This window comes from Somniosus microcephalus, chromosome 8, assembly GCF_052327205.1.
Source record: "Somniosus microcephalus isolate GS21.2 chromosome 8, FLI_Smic_1.0, whole genome shotgun sequence".
Lineage (NCBI taxonomy): Eukaryota > Metazoa > Chordata > Chondrichthyes > Squaliformes > Somniosidae > Somniosus > Somniosus microcephalus.
This window is the reverse complement of record NC_140994.1, coordinates 268,483,572-268,510,508: the sequence shown is the minus strand read 5'-3', so window position 1 is coordinate 268,510,508 and position 26,937 is coordinate 268,483,572. Positions and strand designations below refer to the sequence as shown.

General features: G+C 50.5%; 1 protein-coding gene across 1 annotated transcript in view; it reads left to right on the top strand.

Moving 5' to 3' along the window:
• Positions 1–26,937, top strand: part of LOC147114388 (macrophage colony-stimulating factor 1 receptor-like) — a 133,117-nt gene that overhangs the window by 70,955 nt on the left and 35,225 nt on the right. Inside the window, exons 4-9 of the mRNA XM_085996057.1 lie at positions 3,967–4,150; positions 9,329–9,444; positions 10,470–10,575; positions 11,644–11,858; positions 22,389–22,495; positions 22,589–22,715. Of these exons, the coding sequence (XP_085852183.1) occupies positions 3,967–4,150; positions 9,329–9,444; positions 10,470–10,575; positions 11,644–11,858; positions 22,389–22,495; positions 22,589–22,715 (855 nt within the window). The remainder of the gene's footprint in view (positions 1–3,966; positions 4,151–9,328; positions 9,445–10,469; positions 10,576–11,643; positions 11,859–22,388; positions 22,496–22,588; positions 22,716–26,937) is intronic.

The window sequence follows — 26,937 nt, the reverse complement described above, 5'->3', positions numbered from 1 at the left end:
TAAAAGGAGGACTTTAGTCTCCGGTTTACAATTAGGATTTTAGGATTTGGGCTTAGGGTTAGTGTTGGGGGCAGGTTGGAGTTAAGGTTGGGGTTATGTTGGGGTTAAGGTTGGGGTTAGGGTTGGGGTTAAGGTTGGGGTTAGGGTTGGGGTTAAGGTTGGGGTTAGGGTTGGGGTTAAGGTTGGGCTTAAGGTTGGGTTAGGGTTGGGGTTAAGGTTGGGGTTAAGGTTCAGATTAAATTTGGGATTAAGGTTAGCGTTAAGGTCAAGGTAAGGGTAGGGTTAAGATGAACACTGTACCGGCTGGGCATACTATCCCGTTGAGTGCAATCTCATAGTCAGTTGGGATGTGGGCGTCGCAGGCAAGGCCGGCATTTATTGCCCACCCCCAGTTGCCCTGAGAAGGTGGGGGTGGGCCGCCTTCTTGAACCGCTGGGAGCGGGTTTGATACAAACTGAGTGTCTCGCTCGGCCACTTCAGAGGGCAGTTCAGAGTCACCCACAATGGTGTGGGACTGGAGTCACATATAGGCCCAGACCGGGTAAGGACGGCAGGTTTCCGTCCCTAAAGGACATCAGTGTATGAGGGTGCCAGTCAGTTCCTTCTGTAACCTCTAGATGGCACCTTCACTTGTTTGTAGTCCTTGTTAATTGTTCCTAGCCTCCTGTGTTAATTGTTCCTAGCCTCCTGTGTTAATTGTTCCTAGCCTCCTGTGTTAATTGTTCCTAGCCTCCTGTGTTAATTCTTAACGGCCTGTTAGCTGTTCATGGGTTTCACCTGGTTTTCTTGGCATATAAGTTCTGTGGTTTCTTCTCTCTGTGCTCAGTCCTAACCGGGGAACCGGGGACTAGCCTTCGCTCTGTGGCGCCTGGCTTTAACTAGCTGGCTGCCATAGTTCTCTCGAGCTCTGTATTTAAGATGTATCTAAGTCTGTGTTCTTGTTGTTCTTAGTCTTGATAAGGTGCTGGGCTGGACTAGCGTGTTGCCATGTTGGAGCTTGTCCTGAGCTTTGTATTGATAAGCTGATTACCCCTGTGGTAGCTTGTCTCGAGTCTCGTCTCGGCAAGCTGGTTGCCCTTGTGGTAGCTTGTCTCAAGCTCAGTATGGACAAGTGGGTTGTCCTCATGGAAGCTGTCCTGAGTTCCTATCTTGACTAGCCGTCTTGTAACTGGTCTCTAGTTCTTATGTATGTTGTTCTTGTCTTGAGTTCTATGTATGCTGTGGTGTTCCTCTCTCGAGTTCTTACGTATGCTGTTGTGTTCCTTGTATGAATCTAGTTATGTGTGAATCTAGTAAAGTTCAAACAAAGTACTGTATATTTGCCTCTCGCCTCGTTTCTGCACTTGGGTCCAGAACCTACATTACCCGGAGAGCACGGCCCTGTGTCTACATGGCCCCGTGGCTCCCCAACCCCATCACAGTAGGACTGAGCCATTATGGACCCAGCAGCGATGGAGGAATTTTGTTTCATGCTCCCCGCTGTGGCTTTGTGTTTAATTTTTGAGTCTCCTAGGGAGAAGACCCTCTGTGTTAAATGTTCAAGTGAACTTTTAAGTCTCCTGTGTTAAATTTTCGAGTGAATTTTCAAGCCTCCAGTGTTAAATGTTTAAGTGAACTTTCAAGCTTCCTGTGTTAAATGTTTAAGTGAACTTTCAAGCTTCCTGTGTTAAATGTTTAAGTGAACTTTCAAGTTTTCTATGTTAAATTCAAGTGAATTCTCAAGTCTCCTGGGCCTTCATAGTGTTAAACTTTCAAGTAAAACTTTTGAGTCTCCTGGGCCTCTATTGTTAGACCCCCAGGTGAACTCTCAAGTCCCCTGGGCCTTCATTGTGTTAAAATTCTGAGTGAACTTTCAAGTTTCCTGGGCCTTCGTTGTGTTATATTTTCAAGTCAACCTCTCAAGCTTCTTGGGCCTCTACTGTTAGACCCCCAGGTAAACTCTCAAGCTTCCTGGGCCTCTACTGTGTTAAACCCCAAGTAAATTCTCAAGCTTCTTGGGCCTCTACTGTTAGACCCCCAGGTAAACTCTCAAGCTTCCTGGGCCTCTACTGTGTTAAACCCCAAGTAAATTCTCAAGCTTCCTGGGCCTCTACTGTGTTAAACCCCAAGTAAATTCTCAAGCTTCCTGGGCCTTTATTGTGTTAAATTTTCAAGTCAACTTTCAAGTTTCCTGGGCCTCCCGTTGTGGTCAACTTTCAAGTCAACTTTCAAGTTTCCTGGGCCTTCATAGAGTGAAATTTTCGAGTGAATTCTCAAGTCTCCTGGGCAAATTAAGCTTTCGAGTTCTTCTGGACAAATGAAACTTTCGAGCTCTACTGGATAAGACACTCTCAAGCTCTCCTGGACAAGTTACATTCTCGAGTCTTCGCCTTTCTTGCATCCCTTCGGAATATAATCCATTGAGCGTGCTAACTCTGGAGAACAATGACTTCGTTGCTTACAAAGATTTTGGTCATATGATTGCCACGACATGTCCCTGCCGCTAGTGGATGAAGAGGATGATTCTGTCTTGAGATTTCTGAACATCTGCAGTTTGTGAACAGTTGGAATGGGGAATATCTTTGCTTGAAAAGCTAAGAAGATTCGCCCTGTGTATTCGAGCCCTGTGTCTTAGCGCCCTGTGTCTTAGCGCCCTGTGTCTTAGCGCCCCGTGTCTTAGAGCCCAGCACCCAGTGTATTTCGAGCCCAGTGTATTTCGAGCCCAGTGCCTCTCGAGCCCAGTGCCTCTCGAGCCCTGTGCCTCTCGAGCCCTGTGCCTCTCGAGCCCTGTGCCTCTCGAGCCCTGTGCCTCCTCAGGGATTTTCGCTATCGCTATCCTAATCGTCCAGAGGGAACGTCAGGAGCCGTTCCTTGGGGAAGGGGTCCTGCGAGGGTGCCAGTCGGTTCCTTCTGTAACCTCTAGATGGCACCTTCACTTGTTTGTAGCCCTTGTTAATTGTTCCTAGCCTCCTGTGTTAATTGTTCCTAGCCTCCTGTGTTAATTGTTCCTAGCCTCCTGTGTTAATTGTTCCTAACCTCCTGTGTTAATTCTTAACGGCCTGTTAGCTGTTCATGGGTTTCACCTGGTTTTCTTGGTATATAAGTTCTGTGGTTTCTTCTCTCTGTGCTCAGTCCTAACCGGGGAACCGGGGACTAGCCTTCGCTCTGTGGCGCCTGGCTTTAACTAGCTGGCTGCCATAGTTCTCTCGAGCTCTGTATTTAAGATGTATCTAAGTCTGTGTTCTTGTTGTTCTTAGTCTTGATAAGGTGCTGGGCTGGACTAGCATGTTGCCATGTTGGAGCTTGTCCTGAGCTTTGTATTGATAAGCTGATTACCCCTGTGGTAGCTTGTCTCGAGTCTCGTCTCGGCAAGCCGGTTGCCCTTGTGGTAGCTTGTCTCAGGCTCAGTATGGACAAGTGGGTTGTCCTCATGGAAGCTGTCCTGAGTTCCTATCTTGACTAGCCGTCTTGTAACTGGTCTCTAGTTCTTATGTATATTGTTCTTGTCTCGAGTTCTATGTATGCTGTGGTGTTCCTCTCTCGAGTTCTTACGTATGCTGTTGTGTTCCTTGTATGAATCTAGTTATGTGTGAATCTAGTAAAGTTCAAACAAAGTACTGTATATTTGCCTCTCGCCTCATTTCTGCACTTGGGTCCAGAACCTACATTACCCGGAGAGCACGGCCCCATGTCTACACGGCCCCGTGGCTCCCCAACCCCATCACACAGTGAACCCGTTGGGTTTTTACGACAATCCAACAGCTTCACGGTCACTTTTACTGAGACCAGTTTTTTATGTCTAGAATTTTTTTAGAAAACGGAATCCAAATTCCCAAACTGCCCTGGTGGGATTTGAACTCACGTTCTCTGGATTATTAATCCATTGAGGGGATGAGAATCCTGGAGACTTGGTTAATTTTTGTTCAGCAGTGGATGCAGGGCCGCTGGTCTCAGGAAGTCACTCAATTTCTTATCGTGTGTTGACAGAGAATGGTTACCTGCGAATCTCTACTATCGAGCAGGACACCATCCTGTACGCAGACATCGCGGAGAACCTCCAACTCCACGTGAGAATCGAGGCCTATCCCATACTGAGGGAGCATCGGTGGATCTACAAGACCAGGAACAACACCTCTGATCACAAGACGGCATTCAGTGCTCGGTTCAATAGGTAACGTGTCAAAGGAGCTGTAGCAAACCATGCGCAAGAACACTAGAACTAGGAGCAGGAGTAGGCCATTCGGCCCCTCGAGCCTGCTCCGCCATTCAATAAGATCATGGCTGATCATCCAAACTCAGTACCCTGTCCCTGCCTTCTCCCCATATCCCTTGATCCCTTTAGCCTTAAGAAATATATCCAACTCCTTCTTGAATATATTTAATGAATTGGCCTCCACCGCCCCCTGTGGCAGAGAATTCCACAGGTTCACCACTCTCTGGGTGAAGAAATTCCTCCTCATCTCAGTCCTAAATGGCTTACCCCTTATCCTTAGACTATGACCCCTGGTTCTGGACTCCCCGGCCATCGGAAACATCCTTCCTGCATCTAGTCTGTCCAGGCCTGACAGAATTTTATAGGTTTCGATGAGATCCCCTCTCAATCTTCTAAACTCCAGTGAGTATAAGCCCAATTCCTCCTCAATTCAGTCTTAAATGGCCCACCCCTTATCCTGAGACTGTGCCCCCTGGTTCTAGACTCTCCAGCCAGGGGGAAACAATCTCTCAGCATCTACCCTGTCAATCTCCCTAAGAACCTTATTTATTTCAATGAGATCACCTCTCATTCTTCTAAACTCCAGAGAGTATCGACCCAATCTACTCAATCTCTCCTCATAGGACAACCCTCTCATACAGGGGCACATGGTGCTCAGTCCCCACCCCTGGTCTCTGCTCAGTTAGACCATCTATCTTTATATTAGCTCTCCGGATGCTGGCTTATTGCCCATCGACAGTGACCCGGAGCATTCACCTGTAACTGGTTGTCCTGCTAGGTTACTTCAGGGGCGGTCAAGAGTCCATCACATTGGGTGGGCTGATCCTTCAGGGGCGGTCAAGAGTCCATCACATTGGGTGGGCCGAGCCTTCAGGAGTGGTCAAGAGTCCATCACATCGGGTGGCCTGATCCTTCAGGGGCGGTCAAGAGTCCATCACATCGGGTGGCCTGATCCTTCAGGGGCGGTCAAGAGCCAATCACATCGGGTGGCCTGATCCTTCAGGAGTGGTCAAGAGTCAATCACATCGAGTGGCTCGAGTCTTTAGCTCAGCAGTAGCACTCCTGCCTCTGAGTTTTCAAATCACACTCCAGACAGTCCCAACGAGTGGAGACAGGAGCTCCAGCTTGGATTTCCGGGTTGACATCCAATGGGATTTATTTGAATTGATTCCGGGGATGTGGGCGTCGCTGGCAAGGCCGGCATTTATTGCCCATCCCTAATTGCCCCCTTGAGAAGGTGGTGGTGAGCCGCCTTCTTGAACTGCTGCAGTCCGTGTGGTGAAGGTGCTCCCACAGTGCTGTTTGGGAGGGAGTTCCAGGATTTTGACCCAGCGACGATGAAGGATCGGCCGATATATTTCCAAGTCAGGATGGTGTGCGACTTGGAGGGGAACTTGGAGGTGGTGGTGTTCCCATGCGCCTGCTGCCCTTGTCCTTCTAGGTGGTAGAGGTCGCGGGTTTGGGAGGTGCTGTCAAGATACTTGCATCCAGTGGGTGTGGGTGACCACCCCCTCATCATCGTACAGGTGTGGAAGCCCACATAAGAATATAAGAAATAGGAGCAGGAGTCGGCCATTCGGCCCTTCGAGCCTGCTCCGCCATTCAATGAGATCATGGCTGATCTTCTGCCTCAACTCCATTCACCGGCCCTATCGCCATATCCCTTGATGTCTTTACTAGTCAGAAATCTATCGACTTCTGTTTTGAATATACCCAATGACTGAGCCTCCACAGCCCTGTGGGGTAGAGAACTCCAAAGATTCTCAGTCCTGAATGGCCGACCCTTTATCTTGAGGCTGTGGCCCCTGGTTCTAGACTCCCCAGCCAAGGGAAACATTCTCCCAGCATCCACCCTATCAAGCCCTGTAATAATTTTGTATGCTTCAATGAGATCCCCTCTCATTCTTCTGAATTCAAGAGAATACAGGCCTAGTTTACTCAATCTCTTCTCATACGACAGTCCCGCCATCCCAGGAATCAATCTTGCGAACCTTTGTTGCACTCCCTCTATGGCAAGTATATCCTTCCTTAGGTAAGGAGACCAAAATTGTACACAGTACTCCAGGTGTGGTCTCACCAAGGCCCTGTATAATTGCAGTAAGACTTCTTTACTCCTGTACTCAAATCCTCTTGTAATGAAGGCCAGCATACCATTTGCTTTCCTAATGGCTTGCTGCACCTGCACATTCACTTTCAGTGACTCATGTACAAGGACACCCAGGACCCTTTGAACATCTGCATTCTCCAATCTTTCACCATTTAGGAAATACTCTGCCTTTCTGTTTTTCCTACCAAAGTGGATAACTTCACATTTATCCACATTATAATCGATCTGCCATGTTCTTGCCCACTCACTGAGCCTGTCGCGATCCCCTTGAAGCCTTTTCATATCCTCTTCGCAACTGACACTGCCACCTAGCTTTGTATCATCAGCAAATTTGGAAATGTTACATTTAGTCCCCTCATCCAAATCATTGATATAGATTGTGAATAGCTGGGGCCCAAGCACCGATCCTTGCGGTACCCCACTAGTCACAGCCTGCCCTCCCCGCCGTATCAGACTGACTACCCTACCGACTGGGGTTAAGATGGTCACAGCCCTGGAAGGAGCATTGACGCCGCAGCCTGTCAGACTGTGAATCAGCCCGCGACCCCTCACACTGCTTCACACCGTTGTCCAAGGGAAGAACGTGAAGATACAAGAACAATGGCGAGCACATAATCTGAGACTGGAGTCACACACAGGCCCAGCCCGGGTAAGGATGGCGGGTTTCCCTTCACTAATGGACATTAGTCAGACAGTTGAGTTTTTACGACAATCTATCCGACAGCTTCATGGCCACTGTTGCCGACCCCAGCCCACAAATCACCAGCTTTGTTGAATTCAATCTCATAATGTCGCACGGCTGCGGTTTGAGCTCTGGGTTGTGAGTCCAGAACGAGAATCAGTCCAGTGCCACACCCGGTGGGTTCATGCGATCAGGTCAAGCCTAGAGTGGAGGGTAAACACCGACGGGTTGGGCTGAGCTATTGATGAATATAATAATGAAATGTGTTGTAATAGCGATGTAATCCTGGGTGTTATATGGCGAGCTTACCGCCAACAGTGGGAAGTTGGAGATAATTATAGTCGCAAGCTCCGCCCTGCTGCAAAGAAACTGCTTATTCAGGAAAGAGAACGATGCTTTATATATCGCATCTCAAAGCGTTTCACACACTTTGAAGCACAGTGACTTTGTAGGCAAACAGGCAGCCATTGTGCACATAGCAAGATCCCACAAACGGTGAATGAAGTAAATGGCGCAGTTTGAGTGGAACGCGAGATCTTGGCGAGGACGCCTCACCACTCCTTGAACAGTGTCTATGGGGAAAGAGCAGGGGGGAGTGGGACTAATGGGAGAGCTCTTTCAAAGAGCCGGCACAGGCACGGTGGGCCGAACGGCCTCTTTCTGTGCTGTAAGATTCTATGATACACTGAAAAGGATATTCAATACTCAAAGGTTAAACAGTGTTGTGTCCCCATGGTCCAGCGGGTAAATGAACTGGCATGGCACTGAGCTCCATAGCCCAGTACCTTCCTTGGCCTGTGTTGAGTTATCTGATCCCAGCCAGATTGGCCCGTGACAATTAGTCTCATTGCTCCTGGGTGAGAGAGGTACAATCAGCCAGGGTCCCTGCTCCTGATCACTAGCCAGTGACTCCTGATCACTAGCCAGTGACTCCTGATCATTATCCAGTGACTCCTGATCACTATCCAGTGACTCCTGGACACTATCCAGTGACTCCTGATCACTATCCAGTGACTCCTGATTGCTATCCAGTGACTCCTGATCACTAGCCAGTGACTCCTGGTCACTATCCAGTGACTCCTGATCGCTATCCAGTGACTCCTGATCGCTATCCAGTGACTCCTGATCGCTATCCAGTGACTCCTGATCGCGATCCAGTGACTCCTGATCACTATCCAGTGACTCCTGATCGCTATCTAGTGACTCCTGATCGCTATCCAGTGACTCCTGATCGCTATCCAGTGACTCCTGATCGCTATCCAGTGACTCCTGATCGCTATCCAGTGACTCCTGATCGCTAGCCAGTGACTCCTGGTGACTATCTAGTAATTCCTGGTCGCTATCCAGTGACTCCTGATCGCTATCCAGTGACTCCTGATCGCTATCCAGTGACTCCTGATCGCTATCCAGTGACTCCTGATCGCTATCCAGTGACTCCTGATCGCTAGCCAGTGACTCCTGGTCACTATCCAGTGACTCCTGATCACTAGCCAGTGACTCCTGATCGCTATCCAGTGACTCCTGCGGAAATGTGCGTGTATGTGGGAGTTGGGCAAGGGCAGGGGTTGTGACGCCTCCCACATCAGAATAGCCAACTGCGATTTAATCACTAGGTTCACACATGAAGGACAAATCCTTAAAGAGAGGAGGGGAGGGGGTAAGGAGGAGAGAGGAGGGGAGGGGGAAGGGAGAGAGAGTGAGGAGGGGAGGGGGAAAGGGGGAGAGGGAGAAGAGGGGAGGTGGAAGGGGAGAGGGAGAAGAGGGGAGGGGGAAGGGGAGAGAGAGAGGAGGGGAGGGGGAAAGGAGGAGAGAGAGAGGAGGGGAGGGGGAAAGGAGGAGAGAGAGAGGAGGGGAGGGGGAAAGGAGGAGAGAGGAGGGGAGGGGGAAAGGAGGAGCGAGGAGGGGAGGGGAGGGGGAAAGGGGGAGAGACAGAGGAGGGGAGGGGGAGAGACAGAGGAGGGGAGGGGGAAAGGGGGAGAGAGAGGGAAGGGGAAAGGAGGAGAGAGGAGGGGAGGGGGAAAAGGGGAGCGAGAAGGGAAGGGGGAAAGGAGGAGAGAGGAGGGGAGGGGGAAAGGAGGAGAGGGAGAGGAGGGGAGGGGGAAAGGGGAAGAGAGGAGGGGAGGGGGAAAGGAGGAGCGAGGAGGGAAGGGAGAAAGGAGGAGAGAGAGAGGAGGGGAGGGGGAAAGGAGGAGAGAGAGAGGAGGGGGAAGGGGGAAAGGCGGAGAGAGGAGGGGGAAGGGGGAAAGGCAGAGAGAGGAGGGGAGGAGCTGGTAAGTCGAGCAGAGCGTGGAGGGGAAGAGGGGGCAGATTCAGTGCTGTGATTTTGCAGCTTTTTATTACACTGCAGATACGAGAGTTCGCTCTCACTGGTGCGACTGAAGGAGACCGAGAGCGGCCCATACACGTTCTTCGCATCCAATGGAGAAGTAAACTCGTCCCTGACCTTCCATTTATTGATAAACCGTAAGTAACGACTCATTAAAATGACCGGGGAATCCTCTGACCCCGCCCGAGACGCTCCCCGTTCGGAGAGCGCCGAGCAAGTCTCAGACTCCACCGTGCTGCCCGTCCGGTGATTCTCCCGCGGCCCGTCGTGGTGTAGTTGCGGGCTCTGGCCAGTAGTTGCCGCTGCGGAGAGAGTTTCTGAAGCCTCTCCCCCAACTCTCTCACCAACTTGTGTAGAAAAAAACTTCTATTCATCGATATAATTTACTCGGACACTCTGACAAAGGCACCAGACATCCAACGCCTCACTTCATGCATTGATTGAAGAAACAGCACGGTCAAATAGGAACTATGCGGGGTTAGTGTTTAATAATTCATTATAATCAACAATTTACCGCACTGCAAAACAAGGCTTTCAACTTGTTTTGATTTTAACTGAAGTCCCTCATCCCCTGGAACCATTCTAGTAAATCTCCTCTGCACCCTCGCCAAGGCCTTGACATCCTTCCTAAAGTGCGGTGCCCAGAATTGGACACAATACTCCAGCTGGGGCCCAACTAGTGTTTTATAAAGGTTTAACATAACTTCCTTGCTGTTGTACTCTGTACCTCTGTTAATAAAGCCAAGGATTCCGTGTTAACTGGTCCTGCCACCTTCAAAGGTTTGTGCAGGTGACCCCGCTCCCCCCAGGTCTCTCTGTTCCTGCACCCACTTTAGGATTGTACCCTTTAGTTTATATTGCCTCTCCTCGTTCTTCCTACCAAAATGTATCACTTCGCAATTTTCTGCGTTAAATGTTATCTGCCACCTGTCCGCCCATTTCACCAGTCTCCCTATGTCCTCCTGAAGTCTGTCGCTGTCCTCCTCGCTGTTTGTTACATTCCTAATTGGAGTGTTCAACATGCCGGAGAGACCTTCCTGCTTCTGCGACAAGTCCTCACCAATCAGTCTTTGCCGTCTGTGCGTTTTTCACTCTCCGGTGCTTCCTGCCGTCCTTTAGCATGAATGAACATTTTCTTTTCTTTCTCTCTCTCTCCCCCCAGGAAAGCCAACGGTGACCATCAGGAGGGATGATGTATTTCGCTGCCAAGCCAGTGGGTTTCCTGCCCCGACCATTCACTGGTACCAGTGCCCAGCGCACAGAGACAGGTAGACGGGAGCACGCGAGCCGAGCGATTCCTGGAGCGAGAGCCAGTTGGCGCGTTGACGATACAGGGACTAGACAGAGGAGGGCCTAGAAATGGGCTGAGGCCGTGCATGTTTTTTGCAGACGGGGAACGGGCGCCTAAGCGTCCAATATGGCGGGGGGGGGGGAGGGGTGCACGCGCCCACATTCCGCGCCGGGAATGCACCGCCCGCAATATTGGCAAAGACTCCAGTGTCGGCGCCCAGGACCCATGCATGAAACAGGCGTCCAGGCCTCTTTCCAGACGCAAGGACCCCTTCCCCAAATCGGGCTCGCCGCGAACACCTACCGCGCTGAGGAAATCCTGGTCCAAGTGCGGCCGAGCTGAATGCGAAAAGAAAAAGACAGACTTACATTCCTATAGCGCCTTTCACCAACTCAGGCTGTCCCAAAGCGCTTCACAGCCAATGAGGTAGTTTTGTAGTCACTGTAGTAATTTAGGAAACGTGGCTGCCAATTTGCGCACAGCAAGATCCAAGTGATATTGGTTGAGGGATAAACCGGGGCGAACTCCCCCTGCTCTTCTTTGAAATAGTCTCTCTCTCTCCTCGGCAGTCCCTGGGAACCGAGGATGACTTGCTTCCACATTAAAAATGAGTTCGCAGGTGACTGATGAGTCCAATGCGGGACCTACAGTCTCTGTCACAGGTGGGGCAGACGGTGGTTGAAGGGGCGGGTGGGTGGGGTGCTTGGGCTGACGTGCGCTCCTTGCGCTGCCTGCGCTTGGCTTCCGCTTGCTCCCGGCGAAGAGACTCGAGGTGTTCGGCGCCTTCCCGGATGCTTCTCCTCCACTTTGTGCGGTCTTGGGCCAGGGATTCCCAGGTGTTGAAATGGTGCCGTGGGATCTTTTACGTCCACCTGAGAGGGCGCCACTCTCTCTGATTTTTCTCCCGGGTTTTTTGCTCGGAGCCGTGTCCTGGAGATGAATCTTCAATTCCTGGAGACTCGCGGGCAGTCCCACATGGCTGGCCACTCCTCCAGGTAGCGGATAGGCCAAAGTAAACATTCAAACTGTTCTCATCCCGACACAGGTGCGCGGAGAACGGAACCGTCGACCCCAGCTACCTGATCCCCCAGTCGAACTCATCTATCGTCTCCGAGACTCTGTACGGACGGACGGTGGTGGAGAGTGTGATCCTGGGGCAAGTGGTGACGCCCGAAACCCGGTTGGAATGCTATGCTTTCAATAAAGCCGGAGAGAGTTCCGATTCCATCACAATCCCTGGTGTGTGGTCCCGCTCCGTGAGTGAGTGTCATTCACTTTGGTCCTAAGATAGATCAATCAGGGCACTTTCTAAATGGTGAGAAGCAGGAACTGTGGAGCAGCAGAGAGTTTGAGGGCTCCAAGTACAGAAATCACTAAAAGTTACTGGACAGGTACAAAAAATAATTTAAAAGGTTAATGGAAGGTTGGCCTTTATCTCGGGGTCTGGAATACAAGGGGTGGAAGTGATGCTTCAGTTGTATAAAGCTCTGGTCAGACAGACCCCACCTGGAGTATCTGTGTTCAGTTCTGGGCCCCGCACCTCAGGAAGGATATATCGGCCTCGGAGGGGTAGCAGCGCAGATTATACTGGGGCTAAAAGGGATAAATTATGGGGACCGGTTACACAGACTGGGTTGGATTATGGGGACCGGTTACACAGACTGGGTTAGATTATGGGGACCGGTTACACAGACTGGGTTGGATTATGGGGACCGGTTACACAGACTGGGTTAGATTATGGGGACCGGTTACACAGACTGGGTTGGATTATGGGGACCGGTTACACAGACTGGGTTGGATTATGGGGACCGGTTACACAGACTGGGTTAGATTATGAGGACCGGTTACACAGACTGGGTTGGATTATGGGGACCGGTTACACAGACTGGGTTAGATTATGGGGACCGGTTACACAGGCTGGGTTGGATTATGGGGACCGGTTACACAGACTGGGTTGGATTATGGGGACCGGTTACACAGGCTGGGTTGGATTATGGGGACCGGTTACACAGACTGGGTTGGATTATGGGGACCGGTTACACAGACTGGGTTAGATTATGGGGACCGGTTACACAGACTGGGTTGGATTATGGGGACCGGTTACACAGACTGGGTTAGATTATGAGGACTGGTTACACAGACTGGGTTAGATTATGGGGACCGGTTACACAGGCTGGGTTGGATTATGGGGACCGGTTACACAGACTGGGTAGGATTATGGGGACCGGTTACACAGGCTGGGTTGGATTATGGGGACCGGTTACACAGACTGGGTTAGATTATGGGGACCGGTTACACAGACTGGGTTGGATTATGGGGACCGGTTACACAGACTGGGTAAGATTATGAGGACCGGTTACACAGACTGGGTTAGATTATGGGGACCAGTTACACAGACTGGGTTAGATTATGGGGACCGGTTACACAGACTGGGTTAGATTATGAGGACCGGCTACACAGACTGGGTTGGATTATGGGGACTGGTTACACAGACTCGGTTGGATTATGAGGACCGGTTACACAGACTGGGTTGGATTATGAGGACCGGTTACACAGACTGGGTTGGATTATGAGGACCGGTTACACAGACTGGGTTGGATTATGAGGACCAGTTACACAGACTGGGTTAGATTATGGGGACCGGTTACACAGACTGGGTTAGATTATGGGGACCGGTTACACAGACTGGGTTGGATTATGGGGACCGGTTACACAGACTGGGTTGTATTATGAGGACCAGTTACACAGACTGGGTTGGACTATGGGGACTGGTTACACAGACTCGGTTGGATTATGAGAACCGGTTACACAGACTGGGTTGGATGATGGGGACCGGTTACACAGACTGGGTTAGATTATGGGGACTGGTTACACAGACTGGGTTAGATTATGGGGACCGGTTACACAGACTGGGTTAGATTATGGGGACCGGTTACACAGACTGGGTTAGATTATGGGGACCGGTTACACAGACTGGGTTAGATTATGAGGACCGGTTACACAGACTGGGTTGGATTATGGGGACCGGTTACACAGACTGGGTTGGATTATGAGGACCGGTTACACAGACTGGGTTAGATTATGGGGACCAGTTACACAGACTGGGTTAGATTATGGGGACCGGTTACACAGACTGGGTTGGATTATGGGGACCGGTTACACAGACTGGGTAAGATTATGAGGACCGGTTACACAGACTGGGTTGGATTATGGGGACCGGTTACACAGACTGGGTTATAATTTGGGGACCGGTTACACAGACTGGGTTGGATTATGGGGACCGGTTACACAGACTGGGTTAGATTATGTGGACCGGTTACACAGACTGGGTTAGATTATGGGGACCGGTTACACAGACTGGGTTGGATTATGAGGACCGGTTACACAGACTGGGTTAGATTATGGGGACCGGTTACACAGACTGGGTTGGATTATGGGGACCGGTTACACAGACTGGGTTGGATTATGAGGACCGGTTACACAGACTGGGTTAGATTATGGGGACCGGTTACACAGACTGGGTTGGATTATGGGGACCGGTTACACAGACTGGGTTAGATTATGAGGACCGGTTACACAGACTGGGTTAGATTATGAGGACTGGTTACACAGACTGGGTTGGATTATGGGGACTGGTTACACAGACTGGGTTGGATTATGAGGACCGGTTGCACAGACTGGGTTAGATTATGGGGACCAGTTACACAGACTGGGTTAGATTATGAGGACCGGTTACACAGACTGGGTTAGATTATGGGGACCGGTTACACAGACTGGGTTAGATTATGGGGACCAGTTACACAGACTGGGTTGGATTATGGGGACCGGTTACACAGACTGGGTTGGATTATGGGGACCGGTTACACAGACTGGGCTGGATTATGAGGACCGGTTACACAGACTGGGTTAGATTATGGGGACCGGTTACACAGACTGGGTTGGATTATGAGGACCGGTTACACAGACTGGGTTAGATTATGGGGACAGGTTTCACAGACTGGGTTGGATTATGGGGACCGGTTACACGGACTGGGTTGGATTATGAGGACCGGTTACACAGACTGGGTTGGATTATGAGGACCGGTTACACAGACTGGGTTGGATTATGAGGACCGGTTACACAGACTGGGTTAGATTATGGGGACCGGTTACGCAGACTGGGTTAGATTATGGGGACCGGTTACACAGACTGGGTTGGATTATGGGGACTGGTTACACAGACTGGGTTGGATTATGAGGACCGGTTACACAGACTGGGTTAGAGTTTGGGGACCGGTTACACAGACTGGGTTAGATTATGGGGACCGGTTACACAGACTGGGTTAGATTATGAGGACCGGTTACACAGACTGGGTTGGATTATGGGGACCGGTTACACAGACTGGGTTGGATTATGAGGACCGGTTACACAGACTGGGTTAGATTATGGGGACCGGACACACAGACTGGGTTAGATTATGGGGACCGGTTACACAGACTGGGTTGGATTATGGGGACCGGTTACACAGACTGGGTTAGATTATGAGGACCGGTTACACAGACTGGGTTGGATTATGGGGACCGGTTGCACAGACTGGGTTAGAATTTGGGGACCGGTTACACAGACTGGGTTGGATTATGGGGACCGGTTACACAGACTGGGTTAGATTATGGGGACCGGTTACACAGACTGGGTTAGATTATGGGGACCGGTTACACAGACTGGGTTGGATTATAAGGACCGGTTACACAGACTGGGTTAGATTATGGGGACCGGTTACACAGACTGGGTTGGATTATGGGTACCGGTTACACAGACTGGGTTAGATTATGAGGACCGGTTACACAGACTGGGTTAGATTATGAGGACCGGTTACACAGACTGGGTTGGATTATGGGGACCGGTTACACAGACTGGGTTGGATTATGGGGACCGGTTACACAGACTGGGTTGGATTATGGGGACCGGTTACACAGACTGGGTTGGATTATGGGGACCGGTTACACAGACTGGGTTGGATTATGGGGACCGGTTACACAGACTAGGTTAGATTATGGGGACCGGTTACACAGACTGGGTTAGATTATGAGGACCGGTTACACAGACTGGGTTCGATTATGGGGACCGGTTACACAGACTGGGTTGGATTATGAGGACCGGTTACACAGACTGGGTTGGATTATGGGGACCGGTTACACAGACTGGGTTAGATTATGGGGACCGGTTACACAGACTGAGTTAGATTATGGGGACCGGTTACACAGACTGGGTTAGATTATGGGGACCGGTTACACAGGCTGGGTTGGATTATGGGGACCGGTTACACAGACTGGGTTAGATTATGGGGACCGGTTACACAGACTGGGTTAGATTATGAGGACCGGTTACACAGACTGGGTTGGATTATGGGGACCGGTTACACAGACTGGGTTGGATTATGAGGACCGGTTACACAGACTGGGTTAGATTATGGGGACCAGTTACACAGACTGGGTTAGATTATGGGGACCGGTTACACAGACTGGGTTGGATTATGGGGACCGGTTACACAGACTGGGTTATAATTTGGGGACCGGTTACACAGACTGGGTTGGATTATGGGGACCGGTTACACAGACTGGGTTAGATTATGTGGACCGGTTACACAGACTGGGTTAGATTATGGGGACCGGTTACACAGACTGGGTTGGATTATGAGGACCGGTTACACAGACTGGGTTAGATTATGGGGACCGGTTACACAGACTGGGTTGGATTATGGGGACCGGTTACACAGACTGGGTTGGATTATGAGGACCGGTTACACAGACTGGGTTAGATTATGGGGACCGGTTACACAGACTGGGTTGGATTATGGGGACCGGTTACACAGACTGGGTTAGATTATGAGGACCGGTTACACAGACTGGGTTAGATTATGAGGACTGGTTACACAGACTGGGTTGGATTATGGGGACTGGTTACACAGACTGGGTTGGATTATGAGGACCGGTTGCACAGACTGGGTTAGATTATGGGGACCAGTTACACAGACTGGGTTAGATTATGAGGACCGGTTACACAGACTGGGTTAGATTATGGGGACCGGTTACACAGACTGGGTTAGATTATGGGGACCAGTTACACAGACTGGGTTGGATTATGGGGACCGGTTACACAGACTGGGTTGGATTATGGGGACCGGTTACACAGACTGGGCTGGATTATGAGGACCGGTTACACAGACTGGGTTAGATTATGGGGACCGGTTACACAGACTGGGTTGGATTATGAGGACCGGTTACACAGACTGGGTTAGATTATGGGGACAGGTTTCACAGACTGGGTTGGATTATGGGGACCGGTTACACGGACTGGGTTGGATTATGAGGACCGGTTACACAGACTGGGTTGGATTATGAGGACCGGTTACACAGACTGGGTTGGATTATGAGGACCGGTTACACAGACTGGGTTAGATTATGGGGACCGGTTACGCAGACTGGGTTAGATTATGGGGACCGGTTACACAGACTGGGTTGGATTATGGGGACTGGTTACACAGACTGGGTTGGATTATGAGGACCGGTTACACAGACTGGGTTAGAGTTTGGGGACCGGTTACACAGACTGGGTTAGATTATGGGGACCGGTTACACAGACTGGGTTAGATTATGAGGACCGGTTACACAGACTGGGTTGGATTATGGGGACCGGTTACACAGACTGGGTTGGATTATGAGGACCGGTTACACAGACTGGGTTAGATTATGGGGACCGGACACACAGACTGGGTTAGATTATGGGGACCGGTTACACAGACTGGGTTGGATTATGGGGACCGGTTACACAGACTGGGTTAGATTATGAGGACCGGTTACACAGACTGGGTTGGATTATGGGGACCGGTTGCACAGACTGGGTTAGAATTTGGGGACCGGTTACACAGACTGGGTTGGATTATGGGGACCGGTTACACAGACTGGGTTAGATTATGGGGACCGGTTACACAGACTGGGTTAGATTATGGGGACCGGTTACACAGACTGGGTTGGATTATAAGGACCGGTTACACAGACTGGGTTAGATTATGGGGACCGGTTACACAGACTGGGTTGGATTATGGGTACCGGTTACACAGACTGGGTTAGATTATGAGGACCGGTTACACAGACTGGGTTAGATTATGAGGACCGGTTACACAGACTGGGTTGGATTATGGGGACCGGTTACACAGACTGGGTTGGATTATGGGGACCGGTTACACAGACTGGGTTGGATTATGGGGACCGGTTACACAGACTGGGTTGGATTATGGGGACCGGTTACACAGACTGGGTTGGATTATGGGGACCGGTTACACAGACTAGGTTAGATTATGGGGACCGGTTACACAGACTGGGTTAGATTATGAGGACCGGTTACACAGACTGGGTTCGATTATGGGGACCGGTTACACAGACTGGGTTGGATTATGAGGACCGGTTACACAGACTGGGTTGGATTATGGGGACCGGTTACACAGACTGGGTTAGATTATGGGGACCGGTTACACAGACTGAGTTAGATTATGGGGACCGGTTACACAGACTGGGTTAGATTATGGGGACCGGTTACACAGGCTGGGTTGGATTATGGGGACCGGTTACACAGACTGGGTTAGATTATGGGGACCGGTTACACAGACTGGGTTAGATTATGGGGACCGGTTACACAGACTGGGTTAGATTATGGGGACCGGTTACACAGACTGGGTTGGATTATGGGGACCGGTTACACAGACTGGGTTAGATTATGGGGACCGGTTACACAGACTGGGTTAGATTATGAGGACCGGTTACACAGACTGGGTTAGATTATGGGGACTGGTTACACAGACTGGGTTAGATTATGGGGGCCAGTTACACAGACTGGGTTGGATTATGGGGACCGGTTACACAGACTGGGTTGGATTATGGGGACCGGTTACGCAGACTGGGTTGGATTATGAGGACCGGTTACACAGACTGGGTTAGATTATGGGGACCGGTTACACAGACTGGGTTGGATTATGAGGACCGGTTACACAGACTGGGTTTGATTATGGGGACCGGTTTCACAGACTGGGTTGGATTATGGGGACCGGTTACACGGACTGGGTTGGATTATGGGGACCGGTTACACAGACTGGGTTGGATTATGGGGACCGGTTACACAGACTGGGTTAGATTATGGGGACCGGTTACACAGACTGGGTTGGATTATGGGGACCGGTTACACAGACTGGGTTAGATTATGAGGACTGGTTACACAGACTGGGTTAGATTATGGGGACCGGTTACACAGGCTGGGTTGGATTATGGGGACCGGTTACACAGACTGGGTAGGATTATGGGGACCGGTTACACAGGCTGGGTTGGATTATGGGGACCGGTTACACAGACTGGGTTGGATTATGGGGACCGGTTACACAGACTGGGTTAGATTATGGGGACCGGTTACACAGACTGGGTTGGATTATGGGGACCGGTTACACAGACTGGGTTAGATTATGAGGACCGGTTACACAGACTGGGTTAGATTATGGGGACCAGTTACACAGACTGGGTTAGATTATGGGGACCGGTTACACAGACTGGGTTAGATTATGAGGACCGGCTACACAGACTGGGTTGGATTATGGGGACTGGTTACACAGACTCGGTTGGATTATGAGGACCGGTTACACAGACTGGGTTGGATTGTGAGGACCGGTTACACAGACTGGGTTGGATTATGAGGACCGGTTACACAGACTGGGTTAGATTATGGGGACCGGTTACACAGACTGGGTTAGATTATGGGGACCGGTTACACAGACTGGGTTGGATTATGGGGACCGGTTACACAGACTGGGTTGGATTATGAGGACCAGTTACACAGACTGGGTTGGACTATGGGGACTGGTTACACAGACTCGGTTGGATTATGAGAACCGGTTACACAGACTGGGTTGGATGATGGGGACCGGTTACACAGACTGGGTTAGATTATGGGGACCGGTTACACAGACTGGGTTATAATTTGGGGACCGGTTACACAGACTGGGTTCGATTATGGGGACCGGTTACACAGACTGGGTTAGATTATGTGGACCGGTTACACAGACTGGGTTAGATTATGGGGACCGGTTACACAGACTGGGTTGGATTATGAGGACCGGTTACACAGACTGGGTTAGATTATGGGGACCGGTTACACAGACTGGGTTGGATTATGGGGACCGGTTACACAGACTGGGTTGGATTATGAGGACCGGTTACACAGACTGGGTTAGATTATGGGGACCGGTTACACAGACTGGGTTGGATTATGGGGACCAGTTACACAGACTGGGTTAGATTATGAGGACCGGTTACACAGACTGGGTTAGATTATGAGGACTGGTTACACAGACTGGGTTGGATTATGGGGACTGGTTACACAGACTGGGTTGGATTATGAGGACCGGTTACACAGACTGGGTTAGATTATGGGGACCAGTTACACAGACTGGGTTAGATTATGAGGACCGGTTACACAGACTGGGTTAGATTATGGGGACCGGTTACACAGACTGGGTTAGATTATGGGGACCAGTTACACAGACTGGGTTGGATTATGGGGACCGGTTACACAGACTGGGTTGGATTATGTGGACCGGTTACACAGACTGGGCTGGATTATGAGGACCGGTTACACAGACTGGGTTAGATTATGGGGACCGGTTACACAGACTGGGTTGGATTATGAGGACCGGTTACACAGACTGGGTTGGATTATGAGGACCGGTTACACAGACTGGGTTAGATTATGGGGACCGGTTACGCAGACTGGGTTAGATTATGCGGACCGGTTACACAGACTGGGTTGGATTATGGGGACTGGTTACACAGACTGGGTTGGATTATGAGGACCGGTTACACAGACTGGGTTAGAGTTTGGGGACCGGTTACACAGACTGGGTTAGATTATGGGGACCGGTTACACAGACTGGGTTAGATTATGGGGACCAGTTACACAGACTGGGTTAGATTATGAGGACCAGTTACACAGACTGGGTTGGATTATGGGGACCGGTTACACAGACTGGGTTAGATTATGAGGACCGGTTACACAGACTGGGTTAGATTATGAGGACCGGTTACACAGACTGGGTTGGATTATGGGGACCGGTTACACAGACTGGGGTGGATTATGGGGACCGGTTACACAGACTGGGTTGGATTATGGGGACCGGTTACACAGACTGGGTTGGATTATGGGGACCGGTTACACAGACTGGGTTGGATTATGGGGACCGGTTACACAGACTAGGTTAGATTATGGGGACCGGTTACACAGACTGGGTTAGATTATGAGGACCGGTTACACAGACTGGGTTCGATTATGGGGACCGGTTACACAGACTGGGTTGGATTATGAGGACCGGTTACACAGACTGGGTTGGATTATGGGGACCGGTTACACAGACTGGGTTAGATTATGGGGACCGGTTACACAGACTGAGTTAGATTATGGGGACCGGTTACACAGACTGGGTTAGATTATGGGGACTGGTTACACAGACTGGGTTAGATTATGGGGGCCAGTTACACAGACTGGGTTGGATTATGGGGACCGGTTACACAGACTGGGTTGGATTATGGGGACCGGTTACGCAGACTGGGTTGGATTATGAGGACCGGTTACACAGACTGGGTTAGATTATGGGGACCGGTTACACAGACTGGGTTGGATAATGAGGACCGGTTACACAGACTGGGTTTGATTATGGGGACCGGTTTCACAGACTGGGTTGGATTATGGGGACCGGTTACACGGACTGGGTTGGATTATGAGGACCGGTTACGCAGACTGGGTTGGATTATGAGGACCGGTTACACAGACTGGGTTAGATTATGGGGACCGGTTACATAGACTGGGTTAGATTATGAGGACCGGTTACACAGACTGGGTTAGATTATGAGGACCGGTTACACAGACTGGGTTAGATTATGGGGACCGGTTACACAGACTGGGCTGGATTATGTGGACTGGTTGCACAGACTGGGTTGGATTATGAGGACCGGTTACACAGACTGGGTTAGATTATGGGGACCGGTTACACAGACTGGGTTGGATTATGGGGACTGGTTACACAGGCTGGGTTAGATTATGGGGACCGGTTACTCAGACTGGGTTGGATTATGGGGACCGGTTACACAGACTGGGTTGGATTATGGGGACCAGTTACACAGACTGGGTTCGATTATGGGGACCGGTTACACAGACTGGGTTGGATTATGGGGACCGGTGACACAGACTGGGTTGGATTATGGGGACCGGTGACACAGATTGGGTTGGATTATGGGGACCGGTGACACAGACTGGGTTGGATTATGGGGACCGGTTACACAGACTGGGTTGGATTATGGGGACCGGTTACACAGACTGGGTTAGATTATGGGGACCGGTTACACAGACTGGGTTAGATTATGGGGACCGGTGACGCAGACTGGGCTTGTACTCCCTCGAGTTTAGAAGATTGAGGGGTGATCTGATCGAGGTGTTTAAAATGATCAACGGAGTTGATCGGGTCGGTAGAGGAACTATTTCCTCTGGTGGGAGTACCCATGGATTCCTGGTCAATCTCCTCCGCACCTTCTCCAAGGGTTTGACATCCTTCCTAAAGTGCGGTGCCCAGAATTGAACACATTACTCCAGCCGGGGTCGCACCAGTGACTTATAAAGGTTTAGCGTAATGTCGTTGCCTTTGGGCTCTCTGCCTCTATTTATGAGGCCCAGGATCACGTGTGCTTCTTTTAACAGCCGTGTGTTGTATGTTTCCACAGGCAACCCTGTCAGAAATGCCTTGTTCAACCCCGTGCTCGTGAGCGCAGTGTCGGTGGCAGTTCTACTCCTGATCTTCCTTGCTATTTTGCTCTACAAATACAAACAGGTTAGGCCTGCGCCCGTCCATTCCATCGACGCTGGCGAAATGTTCCCGAGTGTCTCCACCCCTTGTTTATCATCAAAACTCTTGTGATCCTAGAAACCAACTTACGAGATCCGCTGGAAGATTATCGAGGCGGTCCATGGGAATGACTACACCTTCATTGACCCGACCCAGCTTCCGTACAACGAGAAGTGGGAGTTCCCCAGGGAGAAACTTCGTCTGGGTACGGTCAAGATCTCCTCAAAGTGCTTTTCATCAATATTCCACTCTATTTATTCTGGATTTCACCCCTCCAGCCCTCAAGTACCACACTTGGAGCACTGTGCACCGTTCCGGTCTCCATATACCTTGGTTAGACCACACTTGGAGCACTGTGCACTGTTCTGGTCTCCATATACCTTGGTTAGACCACACTTGGAGCACTGTGCACAGTTCTGGTCTCCATATACCTTGGTTAGACCACACTTGGAGCACTGTGCACAGTTCTGGTCTCCATATACCTTGGTTAGACCACACTTGGAGCACTGTGCACAGTTCTGGTCTCCATATACCTTGGTTGGACCACACTTGGAGCACTGTGCACAGTTCTGGTCTTCATATACCTTGGTTAGACCACACTTGGAGCACTGTGCACAGTTCCAGTCTCCATATACCTTGGTTGGACCACACTGGGAGCACTGTGCACAGTTCTGGCCTCCATATTATAAAAGGTATATAGAGGCCCTGGAGAAGGTGCAAAAAAGATTCACGATAATGCCAGAGCTGGGAGGATTTACTAATCAGGAAAGATTGAACAGGCTGGGGCTCTTTTCTCTGGAAAGGAGAAGGCTGAGGGGTGACCTGATCGAGGTCTTTGAGATTATGAAAGGGTTTGATCGGGTGGACAGAGAGAAGATGTTTCCCCTTGTGGGGGAGACCAGAACTAGGGGCCGTAAATATAAGATAGTCACTAATAAATCCAATAGGGAATTCAGGAGAAACTTCTTTACCCAGCGAGTGGTGAGAATGTGGAACTCGCTGCCACAGGGAGTGGTTGAGGTGAATAGTGTCGATGCTTTTAAGGGGAGGCTGGACAAGCACATGAGGGAGAAAGGAATAGAAGGATATGTTGATGAGGTGAGATGAAGAGGGGTGGGAGGAGGCTCGTGTGGAGCATAAACACCTGCACGGAGTCAGTGCCCCTGGTGCCTGTAAATTAAAATTGCAGTTGGTGGATCGGGGCGAGAGGCCAGTGGGTACGTTTCTCCGCTCCATTTTAATTGCCCCCGCCCCCCCCCAGTTTCTGCCAGGGCGGAGGGAGTTAAAATTCCCCCATGACAACAACAACTCCAGACCCCATGAAGTCTCATGGCTTCAGGTCAAGCATGGGCAAGGAAACCTCCTGCTGATTACCACCTACCGCTTGAACACCACTTGGAAGAAGCACTGAGAGTAGCAAGGACACAGAATGTACTCTGAGTGGGGGACTTCAATGTCCATCACCAAGAGTGGCTCGGTAGCACCACTACTGACCGAGCTGGCCAAGTCCTGAATGATATAGCTGCCAGTCTGGGCCCGCGGCATGTGGCGAGAGAACCAACATGAGGGAAAAACCTACTTGACCTTGCCCTCACCAATCTACCTGTCGCAGATGCATCTGTCCATGACAGCATTGGTAGCAGTGACCACCGCACAGTCATTGTGGAGACGAAGTCCCGACTTCACACTGAGAACACCCTCCATCGCATTGTGTGGCACTACCACCGTGCTAAATGGGATAGATTCAGAACAGATCTAGCAGCTCAAAACTGGGCATCCATGAGGCGCTGTGGGCCATCAGCAGCAGCAGAATTGTATTCCACCACAATCTGTAACTTCATGGGCCGGCATATCCCTCACTCTACCATTACCACCAAGCCAGCTGCAATGAGGAGTGTAGAAGAGCATGCCAGGAGCAGCACCAGGTGTACCTAAAAATGAGGTGCCAACCTGGGGAAGCTGCAACACAGGACTATATACATGCGAAAAAGCAGAAGCAGCATGCTATAGACAGAGCTAAGCGATCCCACAATCAACGGATCAGATCAAAGTTTTGCAGTCCTGCCACATCCAGTCGTGAATGGTGGTGGACCGTTAAACAACTAACGGGAGGAGGAGGCTCCATGAATATCTCCATCTTCAATGATGGTGGAGCCCAGCACGTGAGTGCAAAAGACAAGGCTGAAGCATCTGCAACCATCTTCAGCTGCCCAGGTATGTCCTGTCCACAAAAGGCAGAACAAATCCAATCCAGCCAATTACTGCCCCATCAGCCTACTCTCAATCATCAGCAAAGTGATGGAAGGGGTCATCGACACTGCTATCAAGCAGCACTTACTCACCAATAACCTGCTCACTGATTCCCAGTTTGGGTTCTGCCAGGACCACTCGGCTCCCGACCTCATCACAGCCTTGGTCCAAACATGGACAAAGGAGCTGAATTCCAGAGGAGAGGTGAGAGTGACTGCTCTTGACATCAAGGCAGCATTTGACTGAGTGTGGCATCAAGGAGCCCTAGTAAAACTGGTCAATGGGAATCGGGGGGAAAACTCTCCACTGGCTGGAGTCATACCTAGCACAAAGGAAGATGGTTGTGGTGGTTGAAGGTCAATCATCACAGCCCCAGGACATCGCTGCAGGAGTTCCTCAGGGCAGTGTCCTAGGCCCAACCATCTTCAGCTGCGTCATCAATGACCTTCCCTCGAACATAAGGTCAGAAGTGGGGATGTTCGCTGATGACTGCACAGTGTTCAGTGCCATTCGCAATTCCTCAGATAATGACAAGCTTTCGGAACGCTGCTCCTTCGTCAGGTAAAGTGAAGAGTTGCATATAAGCACAGCATATATAGTCAGAGAATACTGCCAGATGATTACAGGTAATCTTTCTAACTGCCCTTTATCACACCTCGGCAGAGAGATAATCACAGCAACCAAAGGTGTGAATGGTGTCCAAACAGGTCAGTCAGGAAAACATTACATCAAAGAACAATGAGGTGGGGTCACAAGGGGTCAAATGTTGCAGATGCTGGGGTCTGTATGAAAAACAAAAAACTATTTTTTTGCTGGAAATCACAGCAGGTCCGGCCGCATCTGTGTAGAGAGAACAAGCCAACGACAACTCGAGTCTGGATGACTCTACGTCAGGTGGGGTTACATGTAGCTTGACATGAACCCAAGATCCCGGTTGAGGCCATCCTCATGAGTGCGGAACTTGGCTATCAGTTTCTGCTCGACGATTTTGCGTTGTCGTGTGTCTCAAAGGCCGCCTTGGAGAATGCTTACCCGAAGATCGGAGGCTGAATGTCCTTGACTGCTGAAGTGTTCCCCGACTGGGAGGGAACACTCCTGCCTGGCGATTGTTGTGCAGTGTCCGTTCATCCGTTGTCGCAGTGTCTGCATGGTTTCACCGATGTACCGTGCTCTGGGGCATCTTTTCCTGCAACATATGAGGTAGACAACGTTGGCCGAGTCACATGAGTATGTACCATGTACCTGGTGGGTGGTGTCCTCACGTGTGATGATGGTATCTGTGTTGATGATCTGGCATGTCTTGCAAAGGTTGCCGTGGCAGCGTTGTGTGGTGTCGTGGTCGCTGTTCTCCTGAAAGCTGGGTAATTTGCTGCGAACGATGGCCTGTTTGAGGTTAGGCCTAACCTTTGAGGTTAGGCCTAACCAGCTTTCAGGAGAACAGCAACCACGACATCACACAACCCTGCCACGGCAACCTCTGCAAGACATGCCAGATCATCAACACAGATACCATCATCACACGTGAGGACACCACCCACCAGATACATGGTACATATTCATGTGACTCGGCCAACGTTGTCTACCTCATACGTTGCAGGAAAGGATGCCCTGGAGCACGGTACATCGGTGAAACCATGCAGACACTGCGACAACGGATGAACGGACACCGCACAACAATCGCCAGGCAGGAGTGTTCCTTCCCAGTCGGGGAACACTTCAGCAGTCAAGGACATTCAGCCTCCGATCTTCGGGTAAGCATTCTCCAAGGCGGCCTTCGAGACACACGACAACGCAAAATCGTCGAGCAGAAACTGATAGCCAAGTTCCGCACTCATGAGGACGGCCTCAACCAGGATCTTGGGTTCATGTCACGCTACATGTAACCCCACCTGACGTAGAGTCATCCAGACTCGAGTCGTCGTTGGCTTGTTCTCTCTACACAGATGCGGTCGGACCTGTTGTGATTTCCAGCAAAAAAATAGTTTTTTTTTTGTTTTTCATACAGGCCCCAGCATCTGCAACATTTGACCCCTTGTGACCCCACCTCATTGTTCTTTGATGTAATGTTTTCCTGACTGACCTGTTTGGACACCATTCACACCTTTGATTGCTGTGATTATCTCTCTGCCGAGGTGCGATAAAGGGCAGTTAGAAAGATTACCTGTAATCATCTGGCA